This window comes from Alternaria ventricosa (assembly GCF_023758065.1).
Source record: "Alternaria ventricosa strain BMP 2768 chromosome Unknown scaffold_9, whole genome shotgun sequence".
NCBI classification, from domain to species: Eukaryota; Fungi; Ascomycota; class Dothideomycetes; order Pleosporales; family Pleosporaceae; genus Alternaria; species Alternaria ventricosa.
The window spans coordinates 228,373-251,554 of NW_026055689.1; the positions used below are offsets into that span (position 1 = coordinate 228,373).

The following is a 23,182-nucleotide window of genomic DNA, read 5'->3' on the forward strand; positions in this document are numbered from 1 at the left end:
CAACTCCACACATGCGCCACTTAGCACTTGGAAACCCTGGTGACCTGTCGCCAACAAGTAACAAACCAAGGAACAAGCTAGGATACCATAGAACCTCAGTTGCGTGTGGTAAGTGAACAAACATCGCATTTTGGTGTCGTTCTCGATCACTGACTGTTGGGAACAGGACACTGCAGGCGCAGAAAGATACGATGTCTTTTAGCTCCCGACGATCCCGCAGGCCGTTGCTCCAACTGCATTCGGCTGAAAAAGGAATGCAACTTCTACCCAGTTGAGCATAACCCTGATATGCCGCAGCCCCAATCTATCTCGTCGAAGTCGGGCAGTGCAGTTCAACCAGCTACACCTGTCTCTACTTCCCCTCGGCACCCCTTGTCCTCCTCAGGCGATGCCATGGAGTTCCGTACACCATTCTCTGGACCTGCGTCGAACGGGCACCCTCCAAGCTTCGGTTATCATGGCGAACACGAAAGTGATCCTCATCATGCATCTGTCACTAGTGGCCGTAGGTTCAATGCTGCCTCAGGCCCGCATTCGCTGACGAACAAAGTCCCAGTACAGCACCCTCCTTACCCTTATCCTCCTCCAATAGAAACCCACTGGCCACCAACGAACAGTTTCCTACCTTCATCCACCGTAGGCGAAAGCCCCACGTGGCGCAATTCACCTTCAACCGCAAATTCAGCGTACGGCAGCGAATCAAACGTTTCAGGTGGTCATACACCAGCTGCGATGAGTACGAGCTCGACCATGTCCTACGGTCACCAGGACGGCCACTGGAGCCAGCAACCATCGTTTCAACCACCATCACGCTCGATGTCATACGGGAACATCGAAGGACTTCCGCAACAATATCCAGGCCAAGGTCTCGGTATCCAGCACGAAAACTACCGGAGAACTTCTCCGTATCCATATCCGACCACGATAGACACAAACCCTTCCACCATCCACGCGACCACGATAGGCGCATCCACGGCGGCGCCATTGTCTGCACCCGTTGTTCCGAACCACTCCTATTATCCGGCTCCCTGGTCATCATACGACGCCATGCCCAACCATGGACCACCAATGCCTACAGCTGGACGTTCTATGAGTGCGCAGTGGTATGGGGAGCCAGGACATCTCGACCGGGTACAAGAAGAGGTGACCCCACCAATGGCATACCATCACCAAGGGCTACCGCAGTTCTACTCCGGAGCATAGTTAGCCACCAAGCGCATTGCGGTTACAACAATACAACTTTCGCGCGGTTTCTGAAACTGCGAGCCTCAATTTCACACTCTGTATGGTGGCCAATGGGATGGGTCATGGGCTACTTTGGCGGCATCTCCGATGCGAGCGGTCTTATCAAAATCATCATTTCCGGAGTTTTGGGCGCGACACGACTGGAATTACGATACATGGTTGGGAGATCATGCTTCTCCAATGGGCCAATAAGTGATCTTGGGCGTTACTAGCATTGCAAGTTTTTGATTTTCAGCTTCACAAGGACTCCATAACGGGGCGTCATTCTTCCAGGTTCATTCAGGTTTTGCTTGGGCAGCCTTCATGTCCCAATTTCGGCGGTTTCGTTTCACACTTCCAATCAGCATCTCACAGCCACTATCACATGTACAAACAACGCCGATTGGAGGATCATTTAGAGAGATGCTACATGTAGCTTTCCGAATACTTCGAAAGCATATGCGCCGAATTCGATACCCAGATAGTAACACATCGCTACTTCACTACCTGAGCACCTCGGCACGTTTGTGACACCTGTTTTCTGTCGTTCACGGTATGGCGTCCCCGCAACTACAGCAAGCATACGTTACCCACATGGTTTCATGGGGACCGCGGGGTCACCAATGCGAAACCGACTTGTCAAATTCCACCGGGTACTTTGCAGGTCATAATTAGGTTCAGAACATGGCACTTCCTGGTACCAATGAAAGTATTGTTCTGGAAGGTGGCATGGCTATCTTGGCTTTGGCCTGAGGCACACACGCAATGCTCGGCGAAGGCAAGGCGCTCCGAAGTAAAACTACGGTTGAACGGAGTATTCCCAAACACCTACACTTACATCATGCTTACGAAAGTCCCATGATCAGTAATCTTTGCACAACCCCATTTTATATACCTCCTCTACGTCAATATCAGCAATGCAATGGGTACCATCATGGTACAATTATCTATGTGTCAATCAGACAATGCATGAAGGTCACGGACCGGCTGTTAGCGAATGGCATCGCACTGAAGCCTCATTACACGCGCGACGATGAAGCCACGCAACTAGCTGTACCATAGCATCTTCGTACCTGCGTCAACATAGTACGATCTATAAAACCGGTTCTATGAACTCGGTCTTTCAGCCTTGAAAAGAGCCTTGGATAATATCAAAAGTCAACCGTCGTCAGCAAACCCTAATGACGTTTGACCTTTGTGCAAGCGAAGCATGTATCCCAGGGCCCGGAACAAATTCGCTTCCCAGCCCAAACCTGCGGACATTGCGCAGACACCCAGGCCTCCTGTCCAGACTTCTTGAGACTGTCGTATGCAACTTGGAATACGTACCCGAACCTCGGTCATTCAAGGTCGCAGTTGATCCACTTTTTCTCGTCGCTTCTCTACGATACTGGGAAAAGCTCGGACCGTGAGTAATCCTCCTTCAATTCCGGACCATGAGACAATGGCTGCGGAGGGAACGGAAATTGCTTTTGCCTTTGGCTCCCAGTTTTGCTGGACCAGGACTCGACTTTTTCCCCGCTACCACACAGCCGGGTAGGAGGCCCGTCGACGTTTGCTCCGGAATGACCCTTGATCTTTTCCGACCATGTTCTTGCTGATCCCGCTTGGCTGAATCATGGGCCTCCAAAGCCTCGGTTGTTAATCCTCTCGGCGCTCTTACCACAAATGTAGAGGTGTGCCTGTACGGACTAAATCGAACAAAGAGGATGTGGGCTCAGCGCATGGACACGATGTGAAGAGGTGCGTTTTTCTGCTTATTCCCAGCAGCAGCTACTGCATGGGCTCAAGGGTCTCTGTGGAGAGGCGTGCGTAAAAATCGCTAGTTTGCAATGACCACGTTAGTCGAATTCAGCGTAGTTACGTACACGAGCTGGTGGTCACTACGTTTACAAGTTTCAGCGACACTCTCGAACCACTCGGCAGCCGCGAACTTCATGCGCGCAGACACTCCTCAAAGTTACACACATGTACGCGCAAGCCACTGCAGCCCTATGCGCGAACGACATACTGGCAGCACGATGTTACATCATTTGGTGACACAAGTTCAGGGTTTCTCGAAGGATTCAGAGGCGTGTCTAGGCATCCAATCGCGCATTTCTCCCATGCAGGATACTGGGGCACAAGAGATTTGTCCTGTCACAGTTAGGCGTGCTGGCGGGATGTCTTCCGGCAGTAGTACTGTATCCACACAGATCCTCAGCATCATCGGTCTGCACACCAGCTTGTTTTCATCACAGTCCACCACGATTGCCAGCTTCTTAGCGTCGCAAAAGCCGGCCGTTGCCGTATGACAGTTATCGGCATCTAACCCCTGCAACGGAAGGTTGCAACGAGTGTCGCAATCGCGTTCGTGCGCGTCTGCAGGGCAAAGTTGAAGGAATATGCACGCAAGGTTGGGAACGCTACCTTCCCCATCGCTCGACTGACGCATATCCAACCGCAAGAGTCACTGGCCTGTTACTCATGGAAAATTCACGCGTGTAAAGCCGCGGAACTGAACCCTGTCAGATCCGCCTATCCGTGCTTCCTGTCAGTCATTGAGCGCGCACCGTACCTCCCGTTCCGCTGGGTTTTGACGCGGTTTCGACGATCCAGGCTCCTTTGCGAATATCAAGCATAAACGCCTGCAACCACCCTGGCGGCCATGTACGCCTAGAGGATTTCGAGACATACAACGAGTCGGAAAGCATGCAGCCACTACATTTTCCCACACCACCCGATAGCCTTTCCCTCGCGTCTCTGACCCAACCACCACGATTGTCATACAATCTAAACTGCATACCAACAAAGCAGCGTGACTTGCACGCAATGCGCTCATGCTGCACCGCGCCGCGAGGCCACACCTGCAGCATTAGCCGTCCATCTTTCCAAAGTCCACTTTATTATCCTTCCATCCGATCCGGGCAGGATTTCCGAGCTACGCCCCAATCGTACGTGTAGATGAACAGCACACACGAGCGGCATTAGGCAAGCAACCCAAAGACTCTGTTCTCTGGGTCCGCTGCAAACGCATCATGCGCGGTCGGACCTCTCTCTCGTTTTTGCTGCTCGTGTGTCATCACATATAGGCAGCGCGTGCTGCACTCCAGACTCTTGGCTTCACGCATGGCGCTATTGCGCAAACTTACATCCGCACGCTATGGCATCGACGCTTTGGTTGCATGTCCGGACTGGCGGTTTGTGGAGTACCTGCATGCCTGTTCACATAGCTATAGGCGGGCAGGGCGATGTTGTGCATGCGCCTTCCCAGTGTAACATGGCTGAACCACATGGTAGGTAAGATGGACAGTATGCAAGTCATTTCGGCGGATGGAAGCCTTCCCGGTGTCAGTGGATGCTGTGGGTCTGTCGAGATGCAGTATATCCTCATGAAGATTGAAGCTGGCTCTTGCATCGCATCATGCACCGCTACGTCGAGATAGGAAGACCACGATGACCTCTAGCTTAGCCCTCAAGACGGATATCCGCGCAACTGCCCCGTAGCCCCCTAACCACCTACGTGTCTCTCTACTCCGGAGTAACCAACCCCGATAAAGACCTTCCCTTACGCCTACAATTCCATAAACACTGCAAAGCAAGACGGTCCGAATAGCAAGCGGAACTAGTACATGTCAAATAGTGCTTGATGTGGGTTGCAGACTAGATGCTCTTCCACCGGCTGCTCTGCTACAGTAACCGGTGCGGCGTGCCCTAGGTTTGAGCTAGCTGCTGGCTGCCTACTGTACGCCTGCTGATCACTACAGATGCGTAAAGGCTTGTTTGGATGTTGAAACAGAGTCTGGAGCTAGGAGATTGCCGGTAGCTTACATGCGTGTTCGCTAAGGTGTCTTGGTGTGATTGAGAGTATTCATGCGTGTAGGGAGATGTGCCCTATCAAGACGACGGGGATGGTCACTGAGGATGGTGCTAGGGATTCTAGGCGCAGTGTGTCGTACAGATTTGGAGAGGCTTGAGATAAAGGTACCTAGGTACTATGCTGAAGTGAGACCTTGGTGCACGCGCATGGCTGACATAGTCAAAAGTCGATTGGACAGGAGAAGATATAAGGCGATAGATGCATATACTGGCGTTAAGGGCTTCCAGAGAATTGTACGTTGCGTAATGTAGACCCCAAACCTATCTTTTGGCTAAAAGGTAGTTGCAAGTCCTTACTTATCGTAGCGCACTTTTCGTACAGAATCCACGCGTTGTATTGTCTTCAAGTATAGAACGAGAAGAACGATAGGTAAAAGAAATACACGGAAGCCATATTTTGTCCATCCAGAGACTGAGATACGGACTATACTATGCCTTTGCTCACCCGCGGCCATGTTAACTGTTGAATAAAGTCACAGCCATTGAGGCTTCAATCTTCTATCGCAACGATCGGAAACTGGATTTTCCTCGCCTACTTCTTCGCCAGTATTCACTGCCGTGGCTTTGCACCTTGTTTGCGCGAGGACGGTGCTGCGACACGACTAAGTCAAAAGCTACAGCGCACGGGAATGAGCTATCAACGACCGGGAACTCTTTACAAGCTTCCAAGGCCTGTCTGTTCTTTGTGTAAAAGCTACGAAGAAGGCTTAAAAGAGGCGTGTTCTATTGAAGTGAAAATAGGCTCTTACCAGATTCGTACAAAACGAAAAGAAAAGCACTCACTAATCAAAAGCAAATCTATACGAAGACTACATATAGCTAGCATAGTGCCGCGTACATTCGAAGAGCTACTGCTACTGTCCCTGTCGCGTCGTCGTTGTCGTGATCGTCGTGCATCATTTTCCAAAAACATGCTTCATCACCACCACACCATCCCCTCCCCCAGGACAGGTACCACATGCAAGCAAAAAGGAAAGCCCGACGTGGGGGTCGAACCCACAACCTTGAGATAACCAATCGAGTCTTTAGGACGTGAAAGCTAAGAGTCTCACGCTCTACCGATTGAGCTAGCCGGGCGATTTGATGAAATCTGATGATTTGATGGAGAGTTTGAAAATTACAGTATTTATAGACTCAACAACACGAAAAAAGAGCACAATGAAGGGATCAAACATTCTTCCTTGGTTCTGATGTGTCGGTGGTACATCTTGGGCTGCGCAAAGTGGGGTAGGAGAAAAAACTGCAGTGGGCCGAACCACGCCGCATCGAAGCAAGGGAATGCATTGCAACACCAGAACGGCACCAACAATGCTACCCAAAGGCACTCTTTCGAGACGAAATACAGTTCCGATGTTTGAAGTCCAAGAAAGGAGAAATTGGGGTATGCTTAGCTCTGGCGCGTATACATGCTCTTAGGTCTCCGCGCTTGCAACCGGTGTCTGATACGTTATTCATGGCAATGTGAGAGGACGGTATCTACGCTGCATGCTGCCTACGTGTCCAGACTGAGGAATTTGACTATAGTGGCTAAGATTATTTATACCCCCATCTTTATATTGTGTTTGACAGGATGTTGGTAACATGCGCCACAAGTTTCGTCGTCATGCAGTGAACGAAATAAAGGACCATCGTTATGGCAGCTAATATGTCACTTTGTTCTTGTACCTCGCGAACCTGAGAGGACCAAGATTAAATAGGGCAACTCGAAGGGCTAATTGTCCTCAACGCGACATGGAAGACATGAAGCTCTGATATTTACTACCGTGTCATTGCATGCTCGTGATACAAGCTTAGTGTATGTAGTGTTGCTAGGCTACTTATCATTACATTACTATTCGAGAGCTGAAGGTTTATCGAACTATCTTTCGCTAACAAAACGCCGTCATACCCAGAGTGGCTGCATCCCATCGTAATGTACAATCTATGCGAACGATTAACATCGAAGGCCATACTTGCGAGAGTGCAGTTCTTGCAGTCATGCGATAGATCCAAACGCCCTCTCTAAGACTTATTTGTTGCGCCGCCGCATTCCGTGACCTTTTCGAAAGGCCTGAAATCACCAGCGAATACCCACGAAGAAATCTCACAAGTTCATTCCATCCCAATCATCCTGCGTCGGCCCTCCGAACCGCTCCCGCCGTAGCCTATCATTCTCCTCAATCAACGCATCCCTCTCCTTCTCAATACTCTGAATATACTCAATTGCGCTCGCCAAAATCATCGCCTTACTCGGTTTCGGCTGACCAACCGCACCAACCTCGTCGCTCTGCCTCAATATCGGCACCGATTGTCTTAGCCTCTCCAGTTCGGAATTTAGCCCCTCACGATACTTGCGCTCAACCTGATTATGCGGTAACCGTTTCGAGCGCTGATACTTTAGAGTTGGAGAAGACATGACTTGGCTGTCGGTAGTACTGCGGTCCATCTTCGGGCGACCCCGCTTCCTCGTGGGGCGTTTGGGGGTGGATGATTCGGAGGCAGAGGTTGGCGAGGATGGGGATTCGTGCTTTAGCATGTGTGGGGAGAGAGATGGCGATATGAGCGGTTGGGGCGCGTCTCCACCGTGCGACGAGGATTGCGACGTTGTGCTTGTGGGGGAGAAGCAGTTTGGTTCGTTCGGTTGTGCTGACCTGGTATCTAGGGTGAAGTCGAATGGGTATGGCTCGAATGGACTGGGGTGTATGGTGTTGAATGTTTGCGTCATAGTCTGGTTGTTGTCCCTGGTCGATATGCTGGCCCTGAAAAACGTCGCATTGCAATCTTCTTCTGTCTTCGATGTCGTGCCGGATACACTTTGAACAGACGTGAGATTTTGATCGAAAAATGTATCGGAGTCAAAGAAGGTGTTCAGCGAGTCGTCTGGGCCTGGCCCGCCAAGGTAAGGATTGTCGAAGTAGTTGGTGTACGGCATGGTATTCTGTGGTGGAGAATGTTCGGTATGTTCGGTCTTGGTTCCCTGCGCATCCCTCGGGAAGTTCATTCAGACTGTGTCGACTCGTGTATCGGTGGACGTGTTCGTTGCTGTTTGGCGGTTGATGTATCGGTGTCGCTGGGAATGACGAAAGGCCTGGTATTATAAGAATACGAGGACGTAATTGTATCGACGATTCGAGAACAGCACATCCAACAGAGTAGGTAATAGGTCCTCGTGACTTGCTGGGATCCCACCACTAAGGTTGATCAGGTTCCGGTGTAGTGGCTCAGTACAGTCAAGATGCTTCCAGTAGCTGTACGGTAAACCCAAAATCGCAAGTTAGTTGTGGATCCGTCCTATACTCAACCATTATTGGCACGGCTAAGTAAGCCTTCCGCTTCCGCGAGTTTCACTGCAACGTCTGCTACTCATTCAAAGGATCGAGTTTTTACAATGACTGTAAACGTCGAACGATAAGCACCTCATCGGCACAGTCCGGTAGGAGCAGCATCTCGTGTAGTCCCGGGACGAGCTCCACTACGCCGAAAGTCGGTTTCCGCATATGCTCCGAACCCGAGTCTCCGATATGACTCTGAAGCCGCATTGCAAAGACTGCGATATTCGTTTACGTGCGTGTAACCTAATTTACCCTGTTGATCCTGGTAAGGCCGCGAATTGCGGTCTCAGAATGTACTCAACAAAGCCATGATGCAGGATCTGATTTGCGTTCGCTTGTACGCGGCTAACTCGGGACGGATCGTATAAACCACCTGCGATGCCGGATGGCTTCCTCACGGTATGATTACCGGCTTGCTTCATCAGCAGAAGTTTTGCGGTACCCCGATCGCCAGGCATATGTCAGTAAAGTATCCCTAAAGCCTCATTCTTGCCAACGGTAGATTCCCGGATGATCCCGGATACAGCGCGTTGCTTCTAGATACCACAAGTGAGTTTGCTTACTCCTTGGTATTGTGTCCTTGTGCTCTGCCTGATGAGGGTTGAGGTTTTCCCCGAGCACCTGTCATGGTACCACGTGTAGACATCGGCGTGTGCCAATGGGCATCTCCACTAATCTGGTATCCGAAGGGAATAGCCCGGGCTTAACGAAAGAGGCTGAAAAAGTCGAGAAGTCCTTGCGGTGCACAGTGCGCATGTGGCTATGTTGAGGTTGGTGCAAGGCAGCTCGTGAGAGTGGCGTGATACTTGTCGGCAAAGCCCGAAGTAGTAAGTCCAACCGGCAAGGATATGCATAACTCGTGGCCATCGCGTTTTTCTGCGACCTTGGCGAGTGCATCGTAAAGAATGTTAATCCTGCATGAGGCTCCCCGATAGAAGTCATAGACGTGTATAGACTGACAGCGAGTAGCAGCATTATCTCGCAGCCGAATTTGTAGCTACCATGGCAGACGAAGGGTATGGTAGCAGTGTTTTGAATATCACCACTAATAATAGACATGGAAGATAATGGACGTTTCTTACATTCATGAAGGTAATGTTGTTGCCTACAAACAAGATATGTTTGTCGATTGTAGACACTTGCGATTTATTGAGGTCACAGCTTCCCAACCCCGCTACCCCTCAACGCGCGGACTGAAGCTTGTAGCTCCCAGCCTCCGCCATGACAACCTCAACAACCTCAACGTCTAATCGCGTCAAAACACGCTTTCTCATCATCTCAGATACTCATACAAAATCTCCTTCCGATAACATCGCACATGATGAGGCTGCTTTCCGCCCGCCACTGCCCACGGCAGATGTGCTTCTTCACTGCGGCGACCTGACCATGATCGGTCATCTGGATGAATATGAAAAGACTCTGGACATGCTGGAAAGCATAGATGCGGGCTTGAAGCTCGTCATAGCTGGAAATCACGATATCACTCTGGATGAGGCGTATTACGCCAGGAAAGGCGAATACATGCACAGAGGGGACAGATACGACAAAGACCTGCCCGCCAAAGCGAGAGAGATGTGGAAGGGCGAGCGGGCTAAGAGAGCTGGTGTGACGTACCTGGAAGAAGGAACGCATACATTCCAGCTCCAAAACGGGGCCAACCTAAGGGTATGCGCATTGCTAGACAGCCGACACTTCCTTCAAAGCTAACAGCGTTCAGGTCTACGCGTCTCCGTACCAGCCAGAATTCTGCGACTATGCCTTCCCCTATTTCCGCAACGAAGACCGTTACAACCCTCCTCACCAATGCACGCCGAACGCCAAACCCATCGCCGAGAACCCCGTCCCAGACTTTCCCAACATCGATGTTATGATGACCCATGGACCGCCTATGGGTGTCATGGACGCGACAACATCAGGACAGCACGTCGGTTGCGACCACCTACTTCGCGCGGCTCGACGCTGTAAACCCAGACTTCATTGCTTTGGGCACATACATGAGGGATGGGGCGCGCAGAAAGTGCGGTGGAACAACAACGGTCAATTGGATGTCAGGATTGAACAGCATATTGAAGATGTGGACAATGTGCCTGTTGATCACGATGCGGCTAGGCAGAGAAGGGCGGCTACTGTTGACATTGGCCAGGGCAGCGATACCGCGGTCGAATTTGGGCGGGCGACTCTGATGGTCAATGCGAGTATCATGAGCGTAACGTATAAGCCGTGGAACGCGCCTTGGCTTGTGGATATGGACCTCGAAATGTCAAAATGATTCGGAATGATTGTACGAAGAAGACAGCAAAGAGACTCAAGAGCGCAACTAGCTCAAGGAGTGGCATCGATGAGAAGAACCAATTCGTAGGCCTGCGCGATACGGTTATCGGTATTACCAGAGAACGATCGATCGATACCTAAGCAGCCGGGTTAAACCTATGAATAAGTTACATGCGACAACCTTCTACGCATCTTCCCACAGTCTTTACATTGGGTCTTGCATTGGTCACAACTCGTATCTACAGAAAGACTGCTAAATGGAGTTGAGTCAGGATCGAGCGAAGACTCCCGGGCACATTTTGATTCTATAAAGCCCACGAGTTGACGCCTCGTAAGTATGATGAACTAGTAAAGACCCCACCACATCGAGCCGGTGATCAAAACGTGACAGCGCGCGCGGGTGGATCTATAATATCAGTGATGCAATCATGACCTGCGTCAATCGAAGCCCTCTTCAACGCGTTTGAAACGCGATTTTGCGTCCATTCCCCCCCATTCGGATCTCAGCCTTGTTTGATTTGTTCAACCAAAGCCCAATTTTATTAATTTCGAAGACTAGATTTTCGCGATGTCGTTGAGAGTCCCACACGTCACCTTGACGCGCTTTGCAACGCGGTGCTCATACCGTGACGTCAGACCGTTTACCCGCTATATCACAACTTCTGCAGCACGACCTCTCCCCTCTTCAATCTCTGCGCTCTCAAATCGCATGCAATCAATTGAACGCACGAAACAAATCACAAATCAATTTCAACCACAAAATCAACAGCGCAACTACGCAAACATGGCTCCTACCAACAACGCCGAGCTCCAGATGGGCCAAGTCTTTGATGTCAAGGACAAGGTCGTTCTAGTCACCGGTGGTGGCTCTGGAATTGGTCTCATGATCACACAAACTCTTGCTGTCAACGGTGCCAAGGTGTACATTGTTGGACGAACAGAGGAAAAGCTCGAGAAGGTCGTTGAGGTGCATGGCCAGAACATTTCAGGACAAGTAAGTCTTCGACACGATGAGAACCAGGAATGTAGACTAACAGTCACTAGATCATTCCTATTGTCGGAGACTGCAGCACCAAGGACGGCGTATCGTAAGTCACCCGTGCCATTCGATCGAGAACGGAGTCTAACTACCTCACAGCAAGATCAAGAAGGAGATCGAATCAAAGGAGAAGTGCCTATGCGTCCTCGGTAAGTTCTCTCCTACTTATACATATCTCGGATAACGCCAACTAACACCCCCAGTCAACAATGCCGGCATCGCCCCCGGCAAGACCGAAGTAAAAGGCTCCGCTGAAGACCTCGTCTCAAAGCTCTTCGACGGCACAACCGAGCAAGAATGGCTCGATGTCTATCAGACCAACGTCGTCGGCCCCTTCCTCATGTCCACCGCCTTCCTTCCTCTCCTCCAAAAGTCCACCGAGACACACCCCGGCTACTCCGGCACCATCATCAACATCTCCTCTATTTCCGGTCACATCAAGATCTCGCAAGGCCACTTTGCGTACAACTCCAGCAAAGGCGCTGCGATACACCTTAACAAGTTGCTCGCGTCTGAGATTGCGAAGAACGGGATCAAGGTTCGGGTTAACTCGATTGCGCCGGGTGTGTTCCCTTCGGAGATGACCACCCAAGAGAGCAGAGACGACAACCAGAAGAGCGAGATGCCCAAGGAGCACAAGGAGGGTCTGCCGGCTCAGCGTCCGGGTAAGGATCAGGATATGGCTGCGGCTATCTTGTTTGCGGTTGGCTGCCAGTACCTCAACGGTCAGACTGTCACTGTTGACGGTGGCTACGCGATTCAGGTCGGCAACTAAGCTTGCTGCTTGGTTCTTCTCTTCTTACGATTCCTACTGCTTCACTCGGAGATGAGCTTTACGATAATGTAAAACATGGATTAATTGAGCAGTTGATTGCCTCACCATAATGAATTACTTGCTCCACTGCAACCAATCGTTACCGTGCTTGCTCTCCTTGCTTTCCACTCCCAAGACCCAACCAGGCAGACCAGGTAGCCTTTGTTTCCCAATGTCACCAGCCTCTTCAATCGCCATTTCTAAACCAATATCTCTACTCCACCTCAGAACATTCTGCATATGCGCCGCAGTTCTCTTGAAAAGGCTCTTGTTACCCGCGCTTAGAGTGGGGTGTTTCGCTCGATCGGATGTCTCGATCATGCTGCCATCAACATCTCTACCGAGGCATACGCGCTGGAACCTAAGGATTGCTTTGTAGAGCCTCCTGATTGCGAAATTGTCTGCGAACGTTTTGGGGTCATTTCCATCTTTGCGAGAGGGCATCGTGGAATAGGCGGTGGCGGGTAGATTTGGTACGTTCGCTCGCGTATATACGGCGTTTGTTTGCTCGCATCTTCTCGTACGCAAGCGTATGTACCCTTTCATGGCCGAGTGTTTGCGCTGTAGCAATCTAAGGAAGAGTTATATGCCGGTGGCACGACTGTTTAGTAACAAGCTGATCTGCGCTCTTTTGCCTTTCCCAACTCAATCATCAGCCCGTCACCGCAATCTCCTCTAAACGAACCCCCAAGATGTGCGGCCCCGGTCCTCTGGAAAAGCTCTACTTTCATGGCTGCTTCATCGATCCGTTCTTTTCCCTCACCACCGAAGCCGAGAGAATGGACTGTCTTACCGGAAACGTGATGAGCCCGCTAAAAGATATGAAGTATGTTTACTTGGGTACGTGGGGTAAAGATAAGTTCAGAACGCTCGACGAGGAGCAAAAGCGACACTTCAAACGCTGTATGAGCAAGATCACGGCATATCTGGAAGAAATGAATGAATGGGTCGATGAGATCGAGGTGGAACTTGAGGAGGAGGCTGGGATACGGCGATGGGATTGCAAGGTGGAAAAGTAGGACTGTTATTGACAACATCCGCTATGTAAAAGAAACGTAAAACGCCAACCCAGGCGCCATGCAAATATGCAACAACCACTCATTAACTTCATCAAAATCCTCTTGATACATCTTACAACTTGGACTTCGGCCACTGGTCCATCAAATCCGTCATCTCGAACCTAGGCCAGTCGGGGTTTAGGCTAGGCGCGGGCCTCTCACGATCCCATGCCCACTTCTCCTTGAGCGCCGGTTCCAGCTCGTCTTCCAGCATCTGCACGACGTACTTGCCGAGAACAGGGAAGAACTTGTAACCGTGGAAGGAGCCGCAGGTAGCGACGTAGAGGCCCTTGGCACCGGCGTGGGGCGAGATGATGAAGTCGGATGAAGTCGTGAATGCGTCCCTGGGTGATGTTAATACTGATCGCTCAGGAGAGATGTGGGTGTAGAACTTACCAGCAAATGCGATGCTTCTCCATCTTCCAGTTCGCGCCCTTCTTGCCGTAGAACACATCATTCGCATGATCAATATCCAGCTTCAACGGGCCAGGCACATCCCACTGGTTATAATCCTTTCCAGACGGTGGCGCAGAAACGAAGCGACCGGGTAGTACTTCATGTGTGTTCTTGAAGATCTTCTCGCCCCACCACTTGAGCTCACGGTCCTTGGTAGGCGGTAAGCTGCCGATGAAGGGTCCATATGCGGCGGTGTAGCCCTGGACACCAACGGGCATGTCCTTGAACTTCTCGTACGACTTCTCGTCTAGAGTCGTCATGCCGGTCGTGATACCACCAGCAACAATTCTTGAGCCAGAACGTAGGTTGGGGTTGCCGCTTTTCTGGGCGGCTTGCTCGAGGAGCTTGGCGGTGTAGGCGCCGGTTGAGAGGATGGTGTGTGTGGCTTTAATGGTGCTGCCTTGCTCGGTGTTGACGCCTGTGCAGCGGCCGGCGCTGTCGAAATCTAGGTCTTTGACCTTCTCCGTGATGTACTTGACGCCCTTTGCGATCGACCACTTGGTAACTGCTCTTAGCGCGTCGCCAGCCTGTGCCCAGCCACTCGTCTTGTTGACGAGTACACTCTTCGCGCCATCATAGTTCGCATCCTCGAAAAGACCACCGAACAACTTCTTCGCCTCCTCAATGGTGACTGATTGCAAGTCTGCTTCGCGTCCAAGCTTCTTGTAGTTGTCGATGACTTCTTGTGCGTAATCTGAACGGCAGACCCAGAAGATGCCGGTCTCGTGGAAGTATGGTTGCCATAATGGGTCCTCCTTGAAAACATCTTGCGCCTCAAGCGCGAGTCTGCAGTAGATGACATCGTCGTAGTCGGCGCGCACGACCTTGTTCCAGTCCCACGAAGCTGCTACACGGTTATCGGCGTCCCAAGCATCCTGGTCGACAACGGTAACTTGTCGGTCTGGGTACTTCTTGATAAGGTGGTAAGCTGTGGAAATGCCAAAGACGCCGGCGCCAACGACGAGGTATGAGGGCTTGCTCGACGACATGTTGTTCAGTAACCACGGTTTATCGTCGCAGAGCATAGAAGTGGGAGAGGTTTGATGCGGCGATGACCATCCAAGACCATCGCATTGCGTATTTATACCATCACGCACTACTACCATCACTCGCACCACAAGCGGCTAGTGAATATAGTGGGCCGAAAGCGGCCATGTCGTTGTGGTCGCTGTAGACTAGGCGCGGGGCATTCGTGGAGGTTGTTTCCTTATCGAGCAAGATTTTGCGACGGGCAAGCTCCGTCTCTTTTCCCGATGCCCTCTACGCCGGCTGCCATGGCTCCAATTGGACATGGCTCGTGATTAATCGTCTGCCTATCTGCTGATATCAAAGTCTGGAGAGTTGCGCAGTCGTCACCGACGGTTCCGATTATCGTGGCCGTTGGAGAGGTCGCCGCATCTAAGCGAGATGGCGGCCGTAGCGTGCTAACCCGATTCAGCTATGCGGCGCGATGAGTGAATCCATCTGAAGTGCAGACTGACACCACGTTGAGCTGTTGAAATCTGGTAATGTTGAAATAAATAGAAAATAAGAGATCTTAGATTCATCATGCACTGGTTGATCCAATATATGGTGTAATGACCATATAGTGCTGCACCCAGCTTGGCAGACCGTCGCGAGCTTGTGCTTTCATGGAATACCATCACTATAGTCATACTATTCGCGATGTATTTGAGATACACCTTTGTATGTTGTGCGGAAATGGGGTGTCTGGGTCGCAGGGTGCTAGCATCGAGCGTCACTGTAGTTAGCGGCACGATCGAACCCATGGCTTCGTCGCGAATTACGCGACATCTCAGCTTTGCTGCAAGGTACACAGTAGTTCATGCTACATAAGACTCTTACTATAAATAACAAGCTTAGGTATTTCGAGAGGACGGTGGGTCTCCCAACCAGTACAAGGGGCTTCAACGTATCAGACGGCCTTCAAGCCAACCATAACCAGAACCGAGACAACCATACATCGACTAGAACGTCAAACAGAAGCTTTTGGATACGCTAGTTGCAGACGCGAATGCAAGCTCGATGCAGTACCGACGGACTAGGGCTGACAACGCGGCCCAATGGCCCTGCAGGATGGCGTCGCGAGTCTGCTGCGCGTGGACACGGTACATCAACCGATCTAGTGCGACAGACTCTCGGCCATTGCCCAATAAGAGATCTTATACAATCACATGGCAGCTGCCTTCCAAGATAACCCACTATCACCATCGCATCGCTCGCTCAGTACCGATACACTATGCCTCTTTCAGGCAGTGCGGTTCTGTCCTCCAGTCCACTGCGGACAGCACAGCTTTCCTGAGGACCGGGCGCATCCTCACTATCTGATGACTCCGGGCTAGAAAGAACGATGTATCGCGGTGGGGCCGCGCGGCCAGGAGTGCCAGCTCGCGGTTTCTTCTGACTACTGCGCCCGTTGGGTCCAGACTGTACCCGCTTGTGAGGTGCTTTCTTCTTACTGACTTTTGGCTTCAAGATGAATATTTCCTGCTCTGGTTTGTCGCGTGTTCGGTAGAAGTCATGACTCCCCGGAAAGCTACCTCCCCAGTCGAGCGAGTTGTGCTCAATCTTGGAGCCGAGAACTTGCGAATGTCAGTTCGAGAGGACAAATGTTGAGGTATTAGGTATACTAACTATGCGAATCTTCCTTGCGCTGTTTTCTCAGGTCCGTTTGTATCGGCTTACGTCGCACCTGTGGTGGCTCGAGGCTCGGGGCCGCGAGCGGAGTTGGCGGAGCCATTTGACCTGATGAAGACGGACTTATGCTTGGTGGCTGATAGAGAGACACGCTATCTTCCATATCATCATCATCGCTGACACATGGGAGTTGGTGATTGAAACACGACCGGACTGGATATGTGGCATCGGAGCGTGAGCCAGTCTCAGCCAAAGCTAGATATGTCAGTAGAACATTCTTTGAAGATTCGAGATATGGTATGACGTGACTTACGTAGTACAGGCTCTTTATCCGCTTCGAGATCCGGTAGGATAATGTCGTCTTCCTCCAGAGGTTTCGTAGACTTCGGCCGTGGAGAAATGAAAGCCCCCTCAACGTCTCTTGAAACAGAAGGGACGTATTCATCGCCGATACTGAGGCCTGTGAATGTGACTCCGTCGCTGACAGCTTGTGACACCTCAAGAGGGCAGGAGCAAAGTCGATCTGTTCGTTGTTAGCATGGAATCCATAGCCATAGTGCTCAAGATACTTGCCGCCACCATGTACAAAGTTCCTGTCCAAAATGTGTTCTTGTTCGCATCCGCGCCGATGCAAGACTACCCTGACGGTCTTGCAGTTGTGCCTATGTGAGTCTACTGACTCCCAGGTGACCCTGAGTTCGCCTTTCTTCTCTGTTGTGTAGCATTCAACCGATCGGGGCATCTGCGACAAGCGACTTCTTGCCATACTCTTAAGCCAGCACTCGTCGGCAACAACTTGAGGATATTCGCCATCAGCCATGAGCTGAGATATCATAACATCCCACAGCTGTAGAACTGCATGATCACACGAGAACAGCTCTTGTCCAGCGGATTGATCCTCCTCGCAGAAAGTCTTCTCATGCGCTCCTTCCCAAGTCAGCCACTTGTTGTGGAATTTCCACGTGCCCGAAAAGAATCCAGCGTTGATGTTCAAGTGCTCGCCTTTTACAAAGTTGAGTTTCATACCCTGCGTCGCCGGCGAAGACAAAAGTAGGCATTTCAACAGTTTCTCCATGTGTGTCGCAAAGCTACCGTGGAGATTTTCCACGACTTCTGCAGATTTGAAGCGGTGAAGCAGCTCATCTTTAGGTTGTCGACAAAGGAAGTACTTCTTCAAGATCCTCCATAGCTCGGGGTCGATCGGGACGGGGTTCTTACGCAAGCTTTGTTTGATAATGTGAGCCTGCTGAGATGCTGAATTAGTTGAGGTAGATTCAGTAGATATCTTTCGCTTACATCTTTTCCCTCAGCAGACGAATAGTAGAAAGCTACCCGACCCTCTCCATCCGTGTTGAGCATCAACATTTTCGCCCAGACCTGTCTGGCGATATCGCCAGGCATAAGCTCGTTGCCTCCATCTTCAATCTGCATCATTACGTCGCCCTTCTTGTTGATGGATTCTAGAAGCAGTTGAGTGTAGTCAGAGACAAGCTTAGAATCAGTCGACTCATCTGCTCGTATCGCAGCTATCCATATGGCGGCAATCCCTTCACGCTCTTCTCCTATTCCCGAAAGCGCATCGCGATCAGAGCTAGTACTTCCTTCAACGAAGTTATAGCCGTATTTGTAGTTCCTTCCATTCGTTCCGCCACTTGGTAAACGAAGGCCACGCAGGTACATGCGTCCTTTGTATCTGGGATCGCGGATGAGATCGCCATGAACAGTGCGGATAAGATCTTTGGGTGGATTGATGTCGAGTGTTACGGTGATCCATCTCTTGAACTCGCTGAGATTCAGCCGCTTAGCTGATATACGACGCCCATAAATGTCTCGGGTAGGTCCGGCAGCACCAACGATCAAGCAAACATCTTCCCAGGGATGAGAGGTATGAGTCCTGGGTTTGCCCTTGGTATCCCATTTCCTGAGAGACAATTTTGAGTCGGTGATACGAGTGAGAGAGCAGGCCAAGTTTCCCTTCTTGTAGATGAACCTCCACTTGAAACTGCTGCTCTCATAACAGACGTTATAGTTGTTGCGCCGATAAACAAGAGCAGAGAGTTTCATGCCGTCGCCATGCTGTCCGGTCTGTCTATTGTCATGGAATTTGGTTGTCGCTCCAGTACCCAAGTTACGATACTGCAGAGCGGCTCTGAAGTTGACAATCTTGAGACCTCCCAAGCAGTATCCGTCCTTGTCGTGTTTGAACTGAATGAAGCCAAGAAGTTCTTCGGTATCCGGATGGCGCGCCTCGATGAGTACGGAGTGTTTTTTCTCGATATACGTAGGAAGAAGCTGGGATAGATTGAGGTTGAAAGAACTCAGAATGCCGTCTCTCCTGTGGCTTGTCAGAAATTGCTCTTTGGGAACTGCCAACACATATGCTCACCAGTTTTGATATGACTCGCGAAATGCTTCTTCGCAAGACCAATGTGGTCTGTACGTGTTCACAATATTGAGGTCTTTTGTAGTGCGATTGATACCAGAGAGATCAGTATTCAGATCAAGGTAGGGACCATCCTCATCTGAATATCCGCCTGCGTACTCTGAATCAAGGTCGTCATCGGAGTCGACGTTTCGTGCGTCATATTCCATAGCTTGATATGGAAATGATACCGCACTCTTGCATACGCAAGTGTTGTGGTAGCGTAATGTTGATGAGGTGAAGCGTAGGAAGCGAAGACTTAGCCGTCGGTCGTGAAATACGGCAAGGGTAGAGATTGTGAAGCTACCAAAAAGCAAGCTGCCTGAACGAGAAGGAGGGGAGGGGAAAGCTGGAGCAGCGGTTGTTTGCTGTGACACGGGCCACACTTAGCGTGGCGCGGTGTCACGTGGCCATGCGATAGAATCGAGCTGTCTTCTCTGACCCCTCGTAAACAACACACGCAACCTCAAACAACAGTAACCGTCGCGTTCCCCCTCAAATCCATCGAGCTCGCCCCAACATGCACAACAAAGTCCCCCTTCTCAACCACATACTGCATCTTCCTATCCCAAAGCCCCCACTTAGCCACATCCAACTCGACACTAACATCCACCGTCTCACCCGCCTTGATCATAACCTTCTTGAAGCCCTTGAGCTCCTTGTTCGGCACAACAACACTAGCGAAAACATCTTGAACATAGACCTGCACAACTTCCTTGCCATCCACATCAGATTCGTTCGTCACGGTTACGGTCGCGGTGATCGTGTCACTGGGGCTGACTTCGGTCTTGGAGAGTGTGACGTTGGAGTAAATGAAGTTTGCGTAGGAGAGGCCGTAGCCGAATTCGTATAGTGCTTGAGGGCTGTTGAGGACGTATTGGTGGCCGAATTGGAGGGTGCCGTTTGGCAGGATGGCTCCGGCGTCGGTGGCGCGGCCAGAGTTGAGGTAGTCGTAGTAGATTGGCAGGGTACCGACGTCGTAAGGGAAGGAGGCGGAGAGTTTGCCGGAGGGCGTAACGTCGCCGAAGAGGACATCGGCTAAGCCATTGCCGCCCTGCTCACCAGGGTAGAATTGTTGGAGGAGTGCGGCTGCGTTGTCGGAGATCCAGGGCTCGGTGACAGGCTTGCCGGAAGAGTATACGACGATGGTGGGTTTGCCGGTCTCGATGATGGCTTGGACGAGCTCGCCCATGGCGCCGACGAGATTGAGTGATGCGACGTCTACGTGTTCACCGGTAGTGGCGTTCAGTCCTTGCCAGAGCTCTTGTTGATCGCGGGACCAGGTGCCGACGACGACTACTGCGACATCTGCAGCCTCGGCCGCGGCAACGGCATCGGGAAAGCCGGACTGGTCATTTGACCAGCGCTCGCAACCCTGGGCATATGTGACAGTGCCACTGGCTGCGCTTTGAATACCCTGCAATGGGGTAACGTTGGTAGGGTTGTACTGAGAGCGGTAGACCACGTAATCTCCAAGGTTGGTGATGTTCGCCATGGGGCCAATGACAGCGATGTTCGCAGACTTGGAGAGAGGCAATGTGCTGTTCTTGTTCTCGAGCAAGACGATGGAGTCAGCCTCAAGCGTCCTGGCAAGCTGCACATGCTCTTCAGGGTGGATGATAGACTCAGTCGCGTTCGTGGAGAGGCCTTTGTATGGGTTCTCGAAGAGACCCATTTCGAACTTCGCTCGGAGCTGGCGGCTCACGGCTCGGTCGACGATCTCGATGTCCAGCTTGCCTTCTTCGACCAAGCGTGGGATGTTTGCGTAGTTGTATGAGCCTCCACCCATCTCCACATCGTTGCCGTTTGGTAGAGCCATGAGTGTTACCGCTTCGCTATCGATTGGTGTGTCTTCTGTTTTGCATTGGCACAGCTTGAAGTTGCAACACAGCCTGTCTGTAGCGCCCGCATCCGAAGTCAGCCAGTACTTGTAACCCCATTCCTCGCGGAGAATCGTCTCTTGCATATGACCATCCGCGATTGAAGGTATTCCATCGTAAGAGTGATAAGCACCCATGATGTTCCAGGCACCAGCATCCATGATTGCACGATGAAACGGCGGCAGCCAGGTAGTCCGCAGCTCTCTTTCGCCTCCATGAACTGGCCCAGTGTTGAGACCTTGCTCTGGATTACTGAATCCGGCAAAGTGCTTGACTGTGGCGCTAACATTAAGACTTTGCACTCCCTTAACGTATTCGTATGCCATTTCGCCGGCCAGGAAACCATCTTCGCCGTATGTCTCTTCCACTCTTCCAAAACGCAGCTCACGCGCCAGATCCGCGAGTGGAGCGAACAGTTGATTGATACCGAGAGGAGCCGATTCCTTTGCAATCGCCACAGCCATGTCGTGTATCAGCTGCGGATCCCACGAGCATGCCTGCCCAATCGGGCTGTTGTAGATGGTCGCATTGCCGACGAGCAAGCCATGTATAGCCTCCGTCTGAACCATTGCTGGAATGCCCAATGTCGTGTTGTGTAGCAGGTAGTCCTGGCCAATTTTGACGCCATTGCTGATCCATTCTGCAGGTATCGGATATCCGACGTAGAATTGACCCGCACGCACGCGGAAATTCCATTCCAGACCTGTCTCGTTGACAGCATTGGTGGTGGTGTTGATCCAATTTGAGATATCTCCCTGAATGAGCTGAGCTGTCTTTTCCTCGATAGTCATGCGGGAAAGAAGATCCGCCACTCTGTCCTCGACTGGTGCGGACGCATCCTTGTAAGTCGCATTCGCTGCTTGTTGTCTGCGAACCAAGTCGTATGCACTGCTTGGAAGGAGCAGAGCGCACCCAGCAAGTAGGGAGGCTGAACCGGAGAAGAATTGCCGCATGCTGGAATGGAGTATACACCGTGTGAGTGCAGTCTCGCCCAGATACTGGGTTCTAGACAATGTACCGTAAGTCTTATAGATGCTCTCCAGGGTCTACGGGCCGTTGGAAGGGGTGCATGCAGACTTCTGGAGGTACTGCGGGCAATCTTCACCCGAGACGCTCATTGCATATTGAGGTACCGGTTCAATGGGCGACGATCTATGTCATACTTCCCAACCGAAATGATGCCGCCGGTTGTTGGGCTGCATGCGACGCGTGCCAATTCATCGCGCGCATCATTGGCGGAGAACGGAAGGCCAGCTATTATCGCATTTTCGTTATAGACGCGTGATTTTCGAATTTACGCGTGGAATCGAAGCGAAGACGGTGATGTAGAGTGCGTGGAAGATGGGGTTTGATTGACGGAAGAAATCGTGGCTTGCGCTAGCCAAGGCGCTCCTCCCCCGCTCTGATCTCCAACGAACAACGCTCTCCGCACTTCAACCCCGGATCATCTCAGTCGTTGAACTTTTTGGACATAGTCTGATGTACTGATCTTGTTCTTTCGGAAACTAGGGACTAGGTCCGTAAGCTTTGCAGCGATGTTGCAGCTAATTGCAAACTCGATGACGTCGCCGGTTTTGAACGCAGCCCTGGAGTGTATGGCAAGTTTGCTTGACTGAACATCTGCATTTAACATTATATAATATTCTCCCAACATCTAAAGCGCTTCAGAACTCATTGTAGCATACCCCGTAGACGATTGCCCATTCGACATCAAACCCAAGACCCCGACTCTAGTATAAACGCCATCTATACGCCGCGAAACCTGGTATATCCTCCTCTTTCCTCAATCCTATCCTATCCCATCCCATGTCCGCCCAAATTACTCATACAAACATTAAATAATATCATCGTAATAAACACATAAGAATCGTAAACGTCTTCTCTCGTAACAACAACTCCGTTCCATTCTTACCGCATCTACCCCAAAAGCAACAGAGGCACAAAGAAAGCGACCCACCACACCCTCTCTTTACTCCTGTCACTCAGCATACCACTCGCGCCTCCGGTGGCAGCCGGCGGTGCAGGTGGTTCACCGGTGTATTGCGAGATGCGTGTTGAGGTTGAGCTTGGTGTGCTGGCGGTGCTGAGCGTCGAGCCGGCGACGAGGGCGCTGGAGGGTTCGGGAGTGGGGCGAGAGATGGGGGATGCGGAGCCACGGGAGGCAGAGGGGTTGTAGGAGAATGGCGGGGCGGTGGGGAAGGCCGTGTCAGTG

General features: G+C 51.3%; 6 protein-coding genes and 1 non-coding gene across 7 annotated transcripts; 2 read left to right on the plus strand and 5 right to left on the minus strand.

Moving 5' to 3' along the window:
• Positions 1–6,057: 6,057 nt before the first annotated feature.
• J4E93_005753 lies at positions 6,058–6,159 on the minus strand. Its single transcript has one exon. It is a non-coding gene; the product is annotated as a tRNA-Lys (tRNA).
• A 1,006-nt stretch (positions 6,160–7,165) lies between these two features.
• J4E93_005754 (uncharacterized protein) lies at positions 7,166–7,993 on the minus strand (the record flags this gene model as incomplete). Its single annotated transcript, XM_049343673.1, has 1 exon — positions 7,166–7,993. The coding sequence occupies one exon, from the start codon at positions 7,991–7,993 to the stop codon at positions 7,166–7,168; it is 828 nt and encodes a 275-aa protein (XP_049198906.1).
• Positions 7,994–9,779: 1,786 nt separating this feature from the next.
• J4E93_005755 (uncharacterized protein) lies at positions 9,780–10,662 on the plus strand (the record flags this gene model as incomplete). Its single annotated transcript, XM_049343674.1, has 2 exons — positions 9,780–10,058; positions 10,111–10,662. The coding sequence occupies 2 exons, from the start codon at positions 9,780–9,782 to the stop codon at positions 10,660–10,662; spliced, it is 831 nt and encodes a 276-aa protein (XP_049198907.1).
• Positions 10,663–11,448: 786 nt separating this feature from the next.
• On the plus strand, positions 11,449–12,478 carry J4E93_005756 (uncharacterized protein; the record flags this gene model as incomplete). The annotated part of the gene is made up of 4 exons (XM_049343675.1): positions 11,449–11,658; positions 11,709–11,752; positions 11,803–11,852; positions 11,907–12,478. The coding sequence occupies 4 exons, from the start codon at positions 11,449–11,451 to the stop codon at positions 12,476–12,478; spliced, it is 876 nt and encodes a 291-aa protein (XP_049198908.1).
• A 1,170-nt stretch (positions 12,479–13,648) lies between these two features.
• On the minus strand, positions 13,649–15,056 carry J4E93_005757 (uncharacterized protein; the record flags this gene model as incomplete). Its single annotated transcript, XM_049343676.1, has 2 exons — positions 13,649–13,919; positions 13,972–15,056. 2 exons carry the CDS (start codon positions 15,054–15,056, stop codon positions 13,649–13,651), a joined length of 1,356 nt encoding a protein of 451 aa, XP_049198909.1.
• Positions 15,057–16,254: 1,198 nt separating this feature from the next.
• On the minus strand, positions 16,255–19,260 carry J4E93_005758 (uncharacterized protein; the record flags this gene model as incomplete). Its single annotated transcript, XM_049343677.1, has 5 exons — positions 16,255–16,613; positions 16,982–17,191; positions 17,437–17,914; positions 17,965–19,003; positions 19,055–19,260. The coding sequence occupies 5 exons, from the start codon at positions 19,258–19,260 to the stop codon at positions 16,255–16,257; spliced, it is 2,292 nt and encodes a 763-aa protein (XP_049198910.1).
• Positions 19,261–19,556: 296 nt separating this feature from the next.
• J4E93_005759 (uncharacterized protein) lies at positions 19,557–21,923 on the minus strand (the record flags this gene model as incomplete). The annotated part of the gene is made up of 1 exon (XM_049343678.1): positions 19,557–21,923. The coding sequence occupies one exon, from the start codon at positions 21,921–21,923 to the stop codon at positions 19,557–19,559; it is 2,367 nt and encodes a 788-aa protein (XP_049198911.1).
• Positions 21,924–23,182: the final 1,259 nt, after the last annotated feature.